This window comes from Lineus longissimus, chromosome 7, assembly GCF_910592395.1.
Source record: "Lineus longissimus chromosome 7, tnLinLong1.2, whole genome shotgun sequence".
Taxonomy (NCBI): Eukaryota; Metazoa; Nemertea; class Pilidiophora; order Heteronemertea; family Lineidae; genus Lineus; species Lineus longissimus.
In genome coordinates, this window is record NC_088314.1 from 20,350,463 (window position 1) to 20,368,402 (window position 17,940).

The 17,940-nt window shown below is 41.7% G+C and overlaps 1 protein-coding gene across 1 annotated transcript; it reads left to right on the plus strand.

Moving 5' to 3' along the window:
* The first annotated feature begins 106 nt into the window (after positions 1–106).
* Positions 107–17,411, plus strand: LOC135491047 (methylglutaconyl-CoA hydratase, mitochondrial-like). Its single transcript, XM_064776683.1, has 8 exons — positions 107–238; positions 10,325–10,392; positions 10,712–10,799; positions 12,836–13,015; positions 13,538–13,594; positions 15,480–15,667; positions 16,274–16,372; positions 16,693–17,411. Exons 2-8 carry the CDS (start codon positions 10,381–10,383, stop codon positions 16,768–16,770), a joined length of 702 nt encoding a protein of 233 aa, XP_064632753.1. The 5' UTR covers positions 107–238; positions 10,325–10,380; the 3' UTR covers positions 16,771–17,411.
* Positions 17,412–17,940: the final 529 nt, after the last annotated feature.

Below are 17,940 nucleotides of genomic sequence, written 5' to 3' on the forward strand. Positions count from 1 at the left end.
AATTACACTAATAAAATATATAAAGGCATGATTAGTAAGTCAGTAGTTAAATATCTCGATAAACCGCAACATATTGTTTGTGGTACAAGCGACATGGCAGCTGTAACGAAATTTGCGAAAAGTCTCCTAAAAAACGCCAAATTCGGGCGTTTTCAATCATTTTGCTTCAACCGATTTCTTAGTAGTGAAGCGCAAAATGAAGATGTTAAAGTAAGGTACCTTGAGGGTGAAAATGAAGGTAAGACATGTAGTTTTAAAGGAGTTATTTGCAAAAGAATTGTAGAAAAATTGCCTCTTATAGTATAGTCTTACAGGATGTCCCAAAATAGACGAATCCCAAATTTTCCCTATGGATTGATGCAAGCAACCCAGGCCAGGGTCTTTGCCTCCACTTTGCATGTCTTGACAACAGACTCAATTTAAGGTAGTAGTCCAACCATTGATGGCTCTAACACATCACATGTCCTGGGTTTTAGCACAAGACCTGATCGCCTAACCCTACTTGAGGTTTTTACGTAAAACCATGAATCATTTATCACCAGAACATTTTATATTCAGTCTACAACATGTGCAATTGAGTTCTACCTTATAGCTGCACCAGAGCTGTGTTGGACTACATTGGTGCCCACCAATTTATGCCCAATTTAACCCCCATCTTGAAAGATCAAGGTATCCGGCCACTGTCACCTCTTGGTCTCACTCTCTCCTAGATTGAACAGACCCAGTTACAGAATCCCTTGAATCTTGATTTATCAAGATGTGACTTTCAGTTTCACACTGATGTTCAGGCACTGTCACAGTATTTAAACTGGAGAGAAACAGTATAGTACCGTATTTTCCGGCGTATGACCCGCGGCTTTTTGCCCTCAAACAGGCCCAAAAAGTGGGGGTGCGGGTAATACAAAGGTGCGGGTCTTGCGTGGATTCTGAGAGGGATAAGCCCCAACCCCAAAGAAAAAAAGGGGACCAAACTGGTTACTTGATAAGGATTTATGTCCATCGTTTTCGCATTGTTTTCAACCAATATTTCCGCCATGATCGCATAGTTTGTGATGTCTCCGCTAGGGAAAATAGTTACGGCCATGCTGGAATTGATCCACTTTGGTTAACAATTAAAAAAAACATGGCGGTTCTAGGATGTCAACATCAATGAATGGCTTACTATTTTTGGAGAATGCGGGTCTTGGAGCAGTGCGGGTCATAATCAGGTGCGGGTCTTGCGTGGCTTTAGGTAATGGTCAAAGGGGGTGCGGGTCATAGGGCAGTGCGGGGGATAATCCGGAAAATACGGTAACTACATGTACTTTTGATACCGGTAGACGGAAGCACCACATAGCATCTCTAGTGTTAAAACTTGAGCAACATGTCAGACAGTATAGTTTGTATTACTAGAAACAGATGGCAGCACTGTTATGCCTGAAATGAGATGTCCGCACGAGGAGGACTCAAATGTTCATTGAGTTAATGGTTATGCTGATTTAGATTCTGACAGTGGGAAAATGCACAAATATCACAATGTCAGAAGTATTAACAGGAGAACTAATTCTGTGAAGCTTTCATTAAATGATCAAAGTTACTATACAGTTGAACCTCCCTTAGCGGACATCTCTCTACTAAGGACACTCTCTCTACTAAGGACACTAGTTTTGGTCCCAAATTGGGTGTTTCCATTCAATTTGACCTCTCTAATCAGGACACCTCTCTGTTAAGGACAGCACTTTTCAGTCCTGAGGGTGTCCTTAATAGAGAGGTTCTACTGTATTTCCATTACAAACCTGGCTCTATGATATAAATAATGAGAACTCATATCATTTCGTATTGTTTATCTTCCTAATCCTACTAGAGGAAATTTCCAGTCAAAAGTGTTTTTTTATATTAGATAAAAACCTACCCCTACCCTGAGTTGGGTGACAAGGACAATCAATAATTTTGTTTTTATTCGTCCTAACGTGGTTAAACAGGCAAAGAACGCATCAAATATCTCTTGAGTCGTGGTTGAGAGACGATTCACCAATCACTCTCAATTATTACGGCATTATGCACTATGTCAATTTTGGCCTCTGTTGGTTTTTTAGCTGTGCTCGACGGTTTTATCATCTCTAAGGCAAAGAGTCAAGAACCAGGATGTATTGTTCTTTCTCTCATGGCATATGGTGATGGCGTGGTGGTTTATAGTAGTGTCCTTCTGTTGTCACGGCAATTGATATGTATACGTCCCAGGAAGATTTCAAGAGTATCGATGCAAGAACCAACAAGGGACCATTTTTTGTGTTTGCTGAGGCTGGTTAACTTGATTATGTTGTTTCATTGTAAAAATAATCTCAAACTTCCAAACAAAGAGGTAGATGCCCAAAAAAATGTCGTAAAAGTTTGATAATCTTAACTTATGTGTTTATGTTATGTGTACAGTCCAAGAGTAATAACTTCCCAGAGTAATAACTTTTGTAAGTGGCTACCCTTGAGTTCACTCATTACACGCATTAGGCTGGGTGTAGTGATCTTTAATGTTCCGCATTATCTCAGTGTTTCCATACTTGTCATAGCCAGCTAGAGGGATTATGATCATTCAATTGGACGATACAAAGAAGCTTATAAAATCTGTTTCCTAACCTCCCTAAAAATGAGGAGAAATAATCAGAAATGGAAGCAATCAAACATGTCAGACTGGCCATAAGGCTGGTAAAAATAGGCCACTCAAGAATGTAAGCTGACCAGGGTTTGTTGCCTCCAGTGCGTGACTAATTGGTGATTTTCATATTTCAATTACACCACTCTCATGACTTAATTTTACCAATCAGCATCTGTACATACTTTGAAAATGTTATCTTTATTTTACAATTGGCCGTATGTCCAAAGTTGAGAAAAATTTGATGACAAAGAAACGAACATGCAAATGGGCAATATGGGCAGTGTTTTTAGCAGGAACAGATTATACTAGTTGAAACACATTTATAATAGTGGGGTCAAGAGAGTAAGGGGACCAGGATTTAATGTGGATGGTACGTGACTAATGGGCTATTTCAGATTTCATTAAAAGCAACTTGTAATTTTACCAATCGGCATTTTCGACATGAGATATCTTGTTTGATAAAAACGTCGGTCATCAGCTTACAAGTAACCATATGTTGATTTTGTTTTTGATTTGAAAAGCCAATAGAAACTTCATAATCCACCAAATTAGATTTTTTTTTTTCTTCAGAAATTTGCGTAATAAAAATAACATATTCTAGAATTAGTCTACGCACAAGTTTAAATAATTTAATGAGGGTAGCTTGGATCATGTAACATGTTATGAGGGTTCAAATCTTTATAAAATCTTCTGTCAACATCAATAGTGTTTGTCATTCGCTCAGCTCCAATGTCACGATTGTCAACAATGCTCTTTTCACCTTGTTTTCCATCTCGAAAACATTGCAGCGACGATTGAAGTTTGTGCCAAATAATTGACCCGCATCGTATAAGTTTCTTGATGGTCTTCAGAAGCTGTTGACTTTGACACGGTGACATGATCTCATTCAATCGGAATCTTCAACAATGTTCAAGTGGTTTTCAAGTATTTTGGATCAACTTGACCAGAGCCAATTCTGTCTGACTTTTTTTCACTATTCATGGCTGTTAGCAAAGGGCAAATGCTCCCCAGAAATCACCGAAAAAATGTGTTTTTGAACGTGATTTTGGCTGAAAAATTACAAGAAGTGTCATTTTGCCCCCGCCCCCCAATTTCATAATCCCTTCATACATGTCTTACATCAAAACCAACTCCTGGGTTCCGATGCAAATTCTACAAGTTACAAATCTGTGTACAGCGAGACAGAAAAATTCTACTCCCCTTAAATATTTAAATTTGCGTACAAGTTACTCTTGTTTCACTGGTTACTTCAGAAATTGGTGTGCCGATCAAATATACTTTATAAAGCGCAATTGCGGCCGAATATCAATGATCTCATTTGACGACCACATGTCCTTTTGTCTGGTCTAAAAAATCCCTTCTTGACTTAATAAATAACATTCTTGACCCTTTTAATTTCCTATTGATGCTCAATTTGATGGAATTTTTACTGGCAGCACACACTTGCGCTCAAATGCCGATAAACTGGTTTTAAGAGAACTAGTTGGACAACATAAATAGTTTAGTCGTAACCCAATATTTCGGTAAACCGGTTGAATATTTGGGTAAACGAAAATGACCAAGAAATGGAAGATAAAAGTGGAATTTACTGACCTTTCCGCCAATCCAACGAGTCTTCACCGATTTCCCGGAATTTTGAAGAACGTTTGACGATATCAAGGTGACCGGGCTAGTAGGACGCTCGCACGAGTTTTCAAACTTGGCTTAGTTTACCAAAACAAAAGCAAGTCTGATGATCGTGGTGCGGCTCGGACTATTTTAAATATCGTTTGAGAGCTTCCGGTCCCGACTGTCCATTGGTTGATCCGGAATTAAAAAATCACATGCGTAACATAACTGACAAGTGACTCAGTCGCTGTACCAGATAGGGAGGGTTTTGCCTCACATCGCTAATTAGGTTATCCGTTACAAAGCTCCTGGAGGCAGAGTTAGCTTGTTTTGTGCTACGCTCTGATTGGCTTGTTCGGTTAGCTTGACATTAGCCATGGACCGACGAGGCAATAGGTCGCCAACAAACAGCGAACAAAGCTAACAAATAACCTTTTTGAGAAGACAACAGCAGGTCCGAGGGGGGCCCTTCGGTCACAAGGAAATATCTCGCCTATTTGTCATCTAAGGACTCTTTTCGCAAATTGGGCAAATTAGCGTCATCACTTCGGTAAACAAGGCTTGACAGCCATGTTTTCTGGCCGAACTTCTAAAGACTTTTTTTCATTTGAGTAGCTCCGATTTGCGCTCATGATGTCCTTTCTGGTCGCTAACTTGTCACCCTTTAACAAACGGAAGATGATCATAAGGACCCTTGTTTCTTGCTGACATGGAGGATTTTTCCGGGCAAATACTCGACAAAATTTAGGCCATGAATTAAGCAAGAGTTGTGGACAATGCTGTGAACTTTCTGTCAACCTGAGCCCAAACTGTGCCACTTTCCCCCCTTGTAAACAGCGCTAAGAAGGTTTTTTCCCGTGCTGTCGCCCCGCACAACATATGTTAAATTTCTGATCAAATAGTTAGCTTTATTTTGACACCCTTTAAGCCATGTTAACAAATTCTCAGTCAAGCTTGCGGCTGTGATAAGAGGGGATGTCGACGTTTTGACGAATCTTGATGAATACAGAGTCCTCTCTCGTCGCAAATAAACGGTGGGAACTTTCCTCGTCCTATCTTTCCATTGGACACCTGTTCTGCCGTCATTCAATGCAAATTTGAATAGAAAAACACCCGTCTTCTGCCGCCACCCTTGAAACAATCACAGGAAAGTTGCGACTTCACCCTTGGCTATTCTCCTCCTAATTGCATACAATTTGATTAAAATCACCAAAATGTTGAAAAAACTTCATGAAATTGTAGCTTCAGGTTTGTTTAGTTCTGTCCGCATCGTACATGGCATTCGCCCCAACGCAGTTCAACCAGTGCACATCCTTCATTTAACTATCGTCTGCTCATTAAATCCACGGTCGTCACTTCTGCTTCAAATCTCCCTCCCTGGCAGGTCATGTGACCATGCAGTATTGTCATCAACATCTGGAAATATCCCAGCAGACGACAGTAGAACTTGGCCATCTTTAAAACAACTTTTTGGGCCCTGTGAGGGAAAAATTATGGAAAGGGAAAAAAGTTTGCACTTCTAAAGCATGACCTTCAGATTAAACCTTCGACTTTGTTGATTAGCTTTGTACTCTAGATGACTTAATTGATGGAAATGTGCATTCTTTTGTTGTTTTGAATGCAAAATCTAGTAAATTGCATTGGTTGTTTTGGAGACTTCCAAAATGAAAGCAGAAAAGGCTGTTATATCGTCAAGCGTGACCTTAGTAAAAACTTTCAACTGTGTCGATAAAAAGTACTATGGATGACTTTAATGATGGAAATTTGCATTTATTTGTTGTTTTGAATGCAAGATCTAGGACAATTGATCTGGTATAAACTTGGGAAAACTTCGCACACATTTCTGATAGAAACAGAAAGCAAGTTGTGATTATTCCCAAAGCGTGACCTTGGTGGAATATCTTTGATTATGTCGATTAAAATCGCTCAAGTTTAATTCAAATCATTGGTCTTTCCATTGTTACATTCCTTAAGAAAAAGCAGAATCTATAGAATAAATTTGGTTGTTTCTAACAAGTTTGTGACATTTCTCTGTTATGATATGTCCGTTTTGGCTTCAAAATGACCGCCAGGATTCGATGGTTTTGATGTCGTGACAGTGGATTCGTGCCAAGGATGTTTCAAAGATGTACTTCAACATTTGAAAACTTTCTTTAGAGTCTGCTCAACTTAATGGTTTTGGAATCATTTCTAAAAGCAGAGTGATTTGTTTCCCCTTTCCTCACTGTCATGACTGGTCGGATAACTCCTCAGATACCTATCTGGTGGTTGTGGGTTCGGGACGACCCCATTGGCTTGTTGGACAGAGAATAAGGCTTGACCACATCCCTTTGTTCCAGAAATGCATCTCCACTTAGCGGTAGAACTTCAAGGGTTTTTGACCATCCTAGTGTCCGGCACTGATTCATTGGACTCGTGAGAAATTTACAGCTTTTTTGCAGCAGTAAAGAGTATAGTAAATTGTGTCTTGTATTGTAAGCAGCCATTCCAAGTGTCCTACCTCACAGGTGCTTTCACAGAAAGTACTCTGTCATGACTGTGGAGAGCAGGGTCTTCAGCCCTGTCTAAAAACTGGCAACTTGTCCTGACTCTCATTATGTGAGAAACCTTGGCAGTCAAGATGTTTACAACCTTGACCGCAGAGAAGAACAAAGAATTCATATTGTCATGTTGTATGAGAATTAGCATTAGCTAAATTCTTGCCAAAATGGCTCTATTCTAAGTCTACATTGAAAAGATTGTATACACCATTCAGGTTTAAGGAATTGAACCCAGGACCATGGTCCATTGAAATACCAAAACCCTTTAGAATGGTTGACAAAAGGAAAAAGTTGAAAGCATAAAGAAGTTTTTAAACAATCAGTTAACAATCATACTCACACCAGACATAAGTTGGGTTCAACTTTCATCTTTACGCCAACTTTTTTTATATTATCTAATTGACATTTCACCTTTCATGTAATCCAACACCATTTTTTCTTCCTCAAATCCATGAAATCAGAATGTCATATTTGTTTATCAGTAATATTTGTTATATCGTCAAAATGTGAGAAGATGTTATATTTGTTTGAATCAGAAGTTAAATACATACTCCATCTTGAATATATATACCGAACACTTGAGTGAGTTGAAGTGCGTGACAAAGCGCGTATGAATGGACAATATATTAACAAAATCGCGTTAACTCGCATTAATTATTCAACCATTCTGGCGATTTTCCAAATTAATTATGCGGCGATTTGATCCGTGAATACAAACGAATGGGAGATAACATCGCTTTGTGACAATGGGGTCGCCGCTGTGCACTCTCAATCAAAAACTGGAAAGGAAAGAACACAACTTCATTTGATTTAACTTCGTAATATCCAAATATTTTAGGGCACTTGGTCTCCCCTTCTCAATTCATGAAATTGTCTCGATCCCTGACTTGATGAAATTTTAATTTTTTGGCATTTTTTCATTGAAGTTTGAGAGAAAAAAGTCTGTTGATGTCAGTTAACTTTTTTCACCAGGCATTGGATTTGGTTGTTAACACCTGAACTATCTATAGGATGACATTTAGGTAGATATATAGAGAGATAGCTCTGAGTATTATCCACAAGGCTATTTGTCAGGGCAGCCCACCCTTCCTTGGCAGCTCACCACCCTACCTTGGCAGCTCACCACCCTACCTTGGAAGAACCACCCTACCTTGGAAGAACCACCCTACCTTGGAAGAACCACCCTACCTTGGAAGAACCACCCTACCTTGGAAGAACCAGCCTACCTTGGAAGAACCAGCCTACCTTGGAAGAAACACCCTACCTTGGAAGAAACACCCTACCTTGGAAGAACCACCCTACCTTGGAAGAACCACCCTACCTTGGAAGAACCACCCTACCTTGGCAGCTCACCACCCTACCTTGGAAGAACCACCCTACCTTGGAAGAACCACCCTACCTTGGAAGAACCACCCTACCTTGGCAGCTCACCACCCTACCTTGGAAGAACCACCCTACCTTGGAAGAACCAGCCTACCTTGGAAGAACCAGCCTACCTTGGAAGAACCAGCCTACCTTGGAAGAACCACCCTACCTTGGAAGAACCACCCTACCTTGGAAGAACCAGCCTACCTTGGAAGAACCAGCCTACCTTGGAAGAACCACCCTACCTTGGAAGAACCACCCTACCTTGGAAGAACCACCCTACCTTGGAAGAACCACCCTACCTTGGAAGAACCACCCTACCTTGGAAGAACCACCCTACCTTGGAAGAACCACCCTACCTTGGAAGAACCACCCTACCTTGGAAGAACCACCCTACCTTGGAAGAACCACCCTACCTTGGAAGAACCACCCTACCTTGGAAGAACCACCCTACCTTGGAAGAACCACCCTACCTTGGAAGAACCACCCTACCTTGGCAGCTCACCACCCTACCTTGGAAGAACCACCCTACCTTGGAAGAACCACCCTACCTTGGAAGAACCACCCTACCTTGGAAGAACCACCCTACCTTGGAAGAACCACCCTACCTTGGCAGCTCACCACCCTACCTTGGAAGAACCACCCTACCTTGGAAGAACCACCCTACCTTGGAAGAACCACCCTACCTTGGAAGAACCACCCTACCTTGGAAGAACCACCCTACCTTGGAAGAACCACCCTACCTTGGAAGAACCACCCTACCTTGGCAGCTCACCACCCTACCTTGGAAGAACCACCCTACCTTGGAAGAACCACCCTACCTTGGAAGAACCACCCTACCTTGGCAGCTCACCACCCTACCTTGGAAGAACCACCCTACCTTGGAAGAACCACCCTACCTTGGAAGAACCACCCTACCTTGGAAGCTCACCACCCTACCTTGGAAGAACCACCCTACCTTGGAAGAACCACCCTACCTTGGCAGCTCACCACCCTACCTTGGAAGAACCACCCTACCTTGGCAGCTCACCACCCTACCTTGGAAGAACCACCCTACCTTGGAAGCTCACCACCCTACCTTGGAAGAACCACCCTACCTTGGCAGCTCACCACCCTACCTTGGAAGAACCACCCTACCTTGGAAGAACCACCCTACCTTGGAAGAACCACCCTACCTTGCTCTAGACTTTGTAAAGGGTTTCTATAGGCCTACCCTACTATAAATTACTGGCCACCCCACCGTGTGTTGCACACTGGCAAAACTTCTTGAATATGAAAGGTTCTACCCTTCCTTTAGAAAACCCTTTGAAGAATCCTGAGCTCTGATGGTCACTCGCCATGAAAGCACGGAGATATGCCGTCTATCGATGGCAGAGATAACAGATGAAAGAAGATCAGAATTGACCGTTTTATCTGCTCGATCTGAAATCATCGTTCTGGCAGATTATGGCACATTAGGTTCAAGTCGTCGCACCAACCTCTGTTAGCCGAGTTGGGCGAAATAGTTGACTTTGGCGTACACCAATTCTGTCGCAGCCAAAGGTCGGGGCACGTGTTATTAACCAAACAGTGATTTAATTGCGTGCCAAGAGGGTCAACTTAATATGGCTCTCTTAGTGTGATACTTTCACTTCACCGGCGCTGACAATATGCTTGTCGGCCCTCTGCACGAGACATGTGTCACCTCTTTAATTAGTAGGTTGGATTTGGTGTAAAAATTCAACTCTTATTGTGGCAATAGAATTATGGTACCGTATCAAGTTGTCCACCAGTCGTCTCATTTTGACTCATTAATTACATCGTACTTTGTGTTGAGACGTCGTTATGTCAGAGTGTCTTTCTGCATTCTAATTAGTGGACAGTTTCAACCACGATTCAATTATATTGCTTTGAATGACGTCTATAGACTGCATTGAATGGGTAAGTCAGTAATATAAGCATGATTCAATGTTATTGAAAAGAGCGATATATTTCCCAATCTGTAACTTGCTAAGGATTAGTGAACAATTATAACGGGCAATTTGTTGGAAAATAGCAAGCTGGAAAGCAGTGGTTCGAACGATCAAACAACAGGCAACAGGGGTGGATCTAGGAGTCTTGAGACCCTGGTCAGAGAAAGAGAGGGCAGACTTTTACTATTAGATATTGTATTTCCTACTTAGGTGTGGTTTTGTGTTTTCAGGTGTGGTGGTCTTTGGCCTCAACCGACCACAGGCGAAGAATGCATTCAGCAGAAACATGGTTTACATGGTGAGTAGAACACTGGTGAAGTTTTATGGCATCAACTCATGTGGTTTCACGCGATATTGTCACCAGTCATCTTTATGGAACCCAGCCGGGATTTCGGATTTGATCTGCATGGTGTCTGCACTTTGCACCAACTGGCTGAATGCAGTAATGGTCAGATGTAATACCCCTTTTTGTGCAGCATTTGTGACTGTTTCTGGGATCTATGTTCAAGGATATTTGATTGTGAATTTCACAGCGGAAGTGCTTGAGACTCTGCTTCTTCTTCTTCCTGCTTCTTCTATTTCAGCAATTCAAGTTTATTTTTTTCTCCAATTTTCAGCTTTCTGAAGCGACGCAGGCGATCAGATTCGACAAGAATGTGAAAGTTTTAATCATAAAAAGTGAATGTCCAGGAATCTTCTGCGCAGGTGAGGGCTCTTTTCTCGAATTCCCGTCGTGCACCATGCAGGTTGACAGGTACACATTTATCTACCATCTTTACCATGGCAACGGTATAAACATAAGTGACGACTTGAAACTAAAATGATGTGCAATACCCCCGAAACAGAAGAAGACTCATCAACGATAGCCCATAACATCCTCACTTGATGGGGAGCTTTAAATCATGCTGTGGTCTTCAGGACGAAGGTATCCCCCCCCGTCAATCCCGAACTTCAGAGTCACGTATCCCTACAAGTTGACGCGGCCATTACAACTTCTCGATCCTTCAAATTGATACACCCAATGAAAGACATTGTTTGCTGGTAATGTAATACGCCAGGAGTGCGCATTATCGGCGCTGAGTAGTAGTCACGACTTGAGGGTTTGACCGAGATTGGATCAGATCGTTGTTGGGTTGCAGCGATCAGGTTACCTGACAATGATGCTTCATCAACGAACACGCTTGTGGTGCGTTCAGCGTAGTAACGCGCACCAAGCAAATTATCAGAAGAGACGGCGGGGGTCTAGTACGGTGGTTGTAGGGAAAGCATCAAACTTAAAGTCCAACTGAAGAACTTTGAAGCCGCACATGAACACCTTCATTGCCTGCTCTTTGGACACGATGTGTTCATTCTTCAGTTCATGTGTGGAGCGTGACACATGAAGCCTAACACGTGAAATGTGACATCATGACTTCTTTACAAACTTTGCCTTCGACTTTCAGGCCTCTCAATTACATGATTCCTACACCGTATAACGGTGTAGGCCGTACAGGATGTCCCCAAATTAGGTCTCTTTTTTTTTCTTTTTTTAAAAAATAATATGACCCCCTGAAGCGTTTTTTGACCCCTAACATAATCAAATCTCATCCAAATGGCCTAATTTTATAGTTTTACCCTAAAAATTATGATTTTTCAGGTGCATGTGGTGACATCAGTCACTAACTTTGATTTATGACGTCGCTGTTCAGGCAAATTTGCGCGATGAAATGTCCCCAAATTAAGCTAAAAAGCAAAAAAACATGTCCCCCAAAATAGGCTAAAAAAATACAGGGTGTAGAGGTCTCCACGTAATTGAAAGGCCTGAGTCTTTGTAGAAACGAACGTCCAAATCTTGCTGTAGGCTACATTCTCCAGATGAAAATCAAGTTGTTGTATTTCCTTGTTTGGTTCTTATGTGAAATTAATGACAGATGTATTAAGTCATTGTATTACCGATGTGTTTGATGTAAACAAGGTATGAATAGGGCCATGGAGTCAAGAGGTGGTGAGGGGCACCGAGAGAAGTGCTCCGTTCCTTACAATGGTCGCTGCAAACAAACACCCTGAACCACCGCACCCTAAACCACCGTGAATAATGACGGCAGGATATTCAGCAGATGTATTGTCCGTCACAAAGGTTTTCAACGGACAAAAACAGTCGCACTTGCCAGTGGAGAGCTGCAGAGTTGTTGCACTTGCATAACATGAGCTAACCAGTTTTCTATAACCAATCACCATAAAGTTGCAATTTACCAAGACAGACCATAAAGCCAAGGACCGCTCAAAACGTCATCGGTACACCAGTGGCTTCGGATCGTTTGTCTTCCAAATAATAGAAACGCATTGAAATAAGCATTAAATTGTAATTTTCGGATTCTAACAAACGGGCGTGAAATTAAGTGGTTCTTGGGGTACGCCAAGTGATGGCTCACGTCACTAACAATGGTCAGCCGTTCAAAAAACAGAAATGAATCGAAATGCGATCTGCTTCCGTGTTTGTTTATTTCACAATGGCGGGAGAGTTGAACAGATGGGGACGTCATCTGAAATAGAATAAGGTAAATATGGGTGTCGACCGATCGGGAAGGATCAGGTCATTTTCGAGTACCCTTTGCCAGAATGATTGGCGGCGCCATGTCAAATTTTTTTATCTTATAGAATTTGTCTGTTCGGGGCCCCCCACTTTGAAAGCTGCCCATTTAGCAGAAAGGACCAGCAATGTGATATCTCATCATATTGTCACTTTCTTTTTTTCTTTCCAGGCGCTGATCTCAAAGAGAGGGTGAAGATGACTCAGGCCGAGGTTGGACCGTTTGTTGCAAAGTTACGATCCACGGTATCGGACCTGTGTAACCTCCCGATGCCTGTGATAGCCGCGATGGACGGCATTGCACTTGGTGGTGGCCTGGAGATGGCGCTAGCCTGTGATATCAGAATAGCAGGTACGTAGCTGGTATTCTGAGTTGTTTTAAACTAGGGATGCTAAGGAGCTTCTAAGCAACACTTAACCTTCAACCTAGAACTTGGAACAAACTAAGCGCCTTGAAAGGTATTTGAACCCACAAGGCACTTTAATCACTATCCCACCGCACTCCTCCAGAACTAAAATGTGACTCGCTCTACCAAAACTAGGCGCTTGTCGCATCTGAACTTGACAGGTTGATACGGACTTGTTGTTCATTTCCCTATTGTAGACCTTTTGTGAAATCTATTACAAACTGATTTTGTCACATTTCACAAAAGGTCTACAATAGGGAAATGAACAACAAGTCCGTATCAACCTGTCAAGTTCAGATGCGACAAGCGCCTAGTTTTGGTAGAGCGGGTCACAAATGGTACGAGCAGGAAGTACTGTTGAAGAACTTTCCAATGACTGGTCATGTCAATGGGTTTTACAAATCATTGAGTCTTAGGATGATTTCTATGGTCCACTTTATATTATATAATCACTTTTCTGTTTTCAGCGAGTTCGGCTAAGATGGGTCTGGTAGAAACCAGGCTGGCAATAATACCTGGAGGAGGTAAGACTAAAAAATGAACCACTTATCAAGAAAAAGGGAGGGAAAAAACTTCAGAGAATCATGGTGTGTTCAGAAGGCATAGCATAGGGATGCTACAATTATAGATGATTACTCGATACTGTGTGATGTGGAGTGGAAGTGCTGAGCAAGTTCAGGGTGAGAATAAATCACCTGTTGTTCTGTTAAGACCTTCTTAAAGATTTTCAATACTGCCCTACAAAATTTTTTTGCTCTTTTTTTGCTCTCAAATTTTTCTGCTCTCAGCGCAGTTGCTTGAAGTGAAAAATAGGTCAAGAGTGTGCTTTCTCTAAAGGAGATGTTAGAGTAGAGCCACTTGTGTAGTTATTTCCAATTCAAAAACATGTCTACAATGATGGTGGTGATTACCAACCTAACTTTGTCTTCTTTGATTATTGGTGTATTGGGTTCAAACCAGTAGATGGAACAGCCGCAAAATGCGAATTCTGTACCAAAGGTGGGAATGAAAACACATCTTGAAAGAGCTGCAACGTCTTCGCAGCAAGGAAATCGATGAGCTCTGCAGAATATGCTCCTAACAGAGTCGGTCAAATGTTATAGTTTATAGGTCAACAGCCATTATAGCTCGTTATTGGGAGAGTTGATGATGTCGTTGTTTTTAGGAGGACCCATCTTGATGACGGATGCACCTGTCGAAAAGACACATTTCTATCAAAAATGTTGTAAATGTTTAAAGAAAGTTTTCAAGTGTGGTCGGCTCGGTTTGACTTGAGGCAGATTCATCCTCTGATGCATTGCCATCCGCTTCGAATGCGGAATTTTGGCTCAGCACCAAGACATGTCCTTTTCATTTTGTATAAAGTCGTTATGTATTTTGTAAACATAAGAAAGTGAATTGCTCAAGGCTACAATCAAATAGGAGCAACATCCTTTTCCTTTTGTCTTCAGCTGAAATCTAAAAGGTGGCTTTGCACTTGGCAATAAGCTGTTATCAGCTGCAGTTGAAAGCCTTGGAGATAGGCTGTCTATGGTCATTGACACGTAGAACAGGAAAGTAACAATTCTAAATCGGGAAATTGATGATGCAAATTCCTTGTGCAACATCACAAGGGAAAATATCCATCAAATCATACGTCAAGAAAATGACTCCGTCAGCTTTACGACTGGTTAATGATTCAGGAGATAAGTTGGGGAGGAGAGAGCGCGTTGAGAGCACTCAGGTTTGCCAACCTCTGCTCCAGGGCCCTTGAAAACAGCTGCGTCTTTCCGTCTCCACAAATAACATCACAATCTCGTTATACGATCCAGCAGCGTCGTGATTGATTTATGATTTTATTCATGGCGCCCTCTTAACATCGCTGTTGAAATCACAAGACGTTACAAACCATTTCTAGCTAACTTGAGCGTGATTTGTGTACATTATGTAGTGTGTAATGTGCACTGTCTCAGGGCAAAGGTAATTTGGGTTTGTCTTGAGATGTAGCTTTGCTTTCCCTTATGAAGTCTTCTTAATCTGGGTCTAAATTCATTATCGAGTGAGGCTGGCCCGTCCCCGCCATTCCAGTGCTCTAGAACAAAGAGATGTGTCGTTGTCGTGTGTGCACTGCGTCAATATGCGTGGTCAGGTCATCTTGAAGAGCGTCAGGTTCAGTTTACAGGTCGTAAGATGACGTCATGATGCCACGAGTTCAGTGCTGCATGAAGGGGAATAATGGGAGGAGCTAGGGGGTCCAATTGGATTCGGGACTCGGAGAACAACGGAAATTGGTAAAATACCGTGATAACCAACTTGACGATTCCAAATCCCTGGCTAATTGATAACCAGCTGGAGGAGTAAAAGTATGATTCTCATCACTAGTTTATGGTGATGGTTATTTTACATAAACCGTATCTTAATTTCTTTCAGGTGGCACCCAACGCCTCCCCAGGCTGGTTGGTCCCGCCATCGCCAAAGAGCTCATGTTCACGGCCCGCGTTATAGACGGAGCCGAGGCTGCACGTATCAACCTCGTCAACCAAGCCGTGGAGCAGAATGATGAGCGTGATGCTGCGTATCAACGATCACTGGAATTAGCGAGAGAAATCACACCACAGGTAAAGTCTTCAGCGTTCAGTATTTTCGGTAACAAAGTTGGCTGTCCATAAGAGTTCGGCCAGAGACCTCCAGAGCTTTGTGGTCAGGGTGGGGATGTTTGGCTGGTATCCTCTCTCCCTCAGGTAATAACTAGTCGCCAAAATGAGTTGAAGCCCACCAAAATCATAATTCAAATTTTCCATCTTGATCACGCTCATGACCTTCACCTCTTGATCGAAATGAGGTGGTGCTCATTACACGACTGTCACAGAAACAAAGGAAGAAGACAAAAGATCATGTCTTGCCAGATGTGTGTTAATTGAAGTCACAGGTCGTGTTAACCAATGACTAGACATCACAATCAATATGACTTTTACGAGGACCCTCCAATAACAATCGATACGAATTTCTTTGAAATTGTTTTGGTCAAAGGGGTCTTATGGTCATCAGTTAGGCCATTTCACTTGGTACTTACTGACCTCAGTCTAGGCAAGGGGAGGAGCATGCAACTGATCCTGGTATACCAGGATGTGGTGGTTCTGACCCAGTGAGGCTGAAAATGATGGAACCAATGCATAGACTGAGCTGTTAACTGCGTTAATCTAACTATATTTTGATAATTTCAGGGGCCAATCGCAGTTCAAATGGCTAAGATTGCTATAGACAGAGGTGTTGAAGTGGACCTTGCGTCTGGATTGAAATTCGAGGAAGCTTGTTATGCTCAGGTGAGTTGGATTACGAGATTTTGTTTTTCCCAGAAGTCTGACATAGTTATCCGTTCAGTTTTGCAGAAGTGTTTCCTTATCCGCACCACAAGGACTGTGTCAGAATCAGTGCTTCATGTCAGGGATAATGTCACAATCATAATAATCAAGTTCCAATCCGGTAGACAGGATATTAGCATACGGCTGCCTGATTTAGAGAAGTTTATTCAAAGAAATCTATCATGTTTCATTACATGAACATAATTGAGAACATTTAATACATTTTGGTAACATGCATATTTTCGTCCCACTGGTGTTAAATTTTGATAACATATTTTCAGGTCATCCCAACAAAGGACCGAACGGAAGGTCTCCTAGCTTTTAAGGAAAAACGACCACCGAAATACAGAGGAGAATGAAATAAGCCGTCCTAATCATGGTAAACATGGATGACTGATTCTTAGATCATGGATTCTGAGGAAAGATAGTGAAACAGTCTGTGTTCTGATTCATGGAGAGGAATAAAAGGGAGACTAAAAACAAGAGATTGAATACTTGGCCTGGGAATGCCGAGATAATGAAAGACTTTCAGTTCATTGAGAACCGAACACTTTGAAACAGTCTCTAAATGGGTTATTTATTGAACTTTGAATTAGTGTGCTGTGGAGTTGGATAAGAACACATTTGTGTGCTGGTGTGAAAATGCCATGTTCTTAGAACTATACGCCAAATGGGTGAAGTACTTGTAGTATGAGAATTTCAATGATATTGAATACAATGAACTTGAAGTATGAGAATTTCAATGATATTGAATACAATGAACTTGAAGTATGAGAATTTCAATGATATTGGATACAATGACAATGACGTTAAAAAGTCTTTATGATTTCATTGAATGCAATAAAAGCTCTTGATTTGAAGTCTTGTTGGAAATCATTACGAATCTTACCAACTGAAAAATGGCGCCATCTTCTATAAATGCTGTCAGGGTTGAATACGGATCATCAAACAGATGAATCTAATATTAAAGGAGTTATCTGATTAAATACAGATTTTACAACTATGAGTGCATTTGTTTTTGTTTCACTCTTCCAGCTGGTTATCATCCCAACCCATAGATGTAGGATGTGACTTTGTCTTGCTGTGACTAGCTCTGATGACGATAGCTGACTAGTTGGGATACCTCTCTCCAGTGCAATACAGACTATTAGAGTCCATTTTCCATCTCTTTGCATTTGTCAGTCAATTCTTCTCTCTCAAAGTGATAGATCAATGAGGGCTTGGTCCATCTCATCATCCTATTCTTACTGGCTCAGTGAGGGATGAGGCCAGTCCACTGCGTCTGGAGTATAATTTGAAATGGCCCAGGGTATACCTGCTTTTAAGTTTTATTCACAAGGAGCAACTCTCCAAAGTCAAAGGCTTTGAGATTGTCTTAGGCATGCATGGTCCAACAGAAGGTGTACATGAGTACTGGTTGTGAAGAGTTGTAATTGATGCCATGAGGAATAGCCACAACCAGTCAATCATGAGACTGGTTGAAAGTAATCCAATAGGCTGCCTGTCACTGTTGCTTAGTTGGGGTTCCT

Excerpts from the sequence above, each read along its gene's own strand:
- LOC135491047 (XM_064776683.1), top strand. Across the intron at positions 13,016-13,537 it reads CTGTGATATCAGAATAGCAG|CGAGTTCGGCTAAGATGGGT; the intron begins GTACGTAGCTGG and ends TTCTGTTTTCAG. Across the intron at positions 16,373-16,692 it reads AGGAAGCTTGTTATGCTCAG|GTCATCCCAACAAAGGACCG; the intron begins GTGAGTTGGATT and ends ACATATTTTCAG.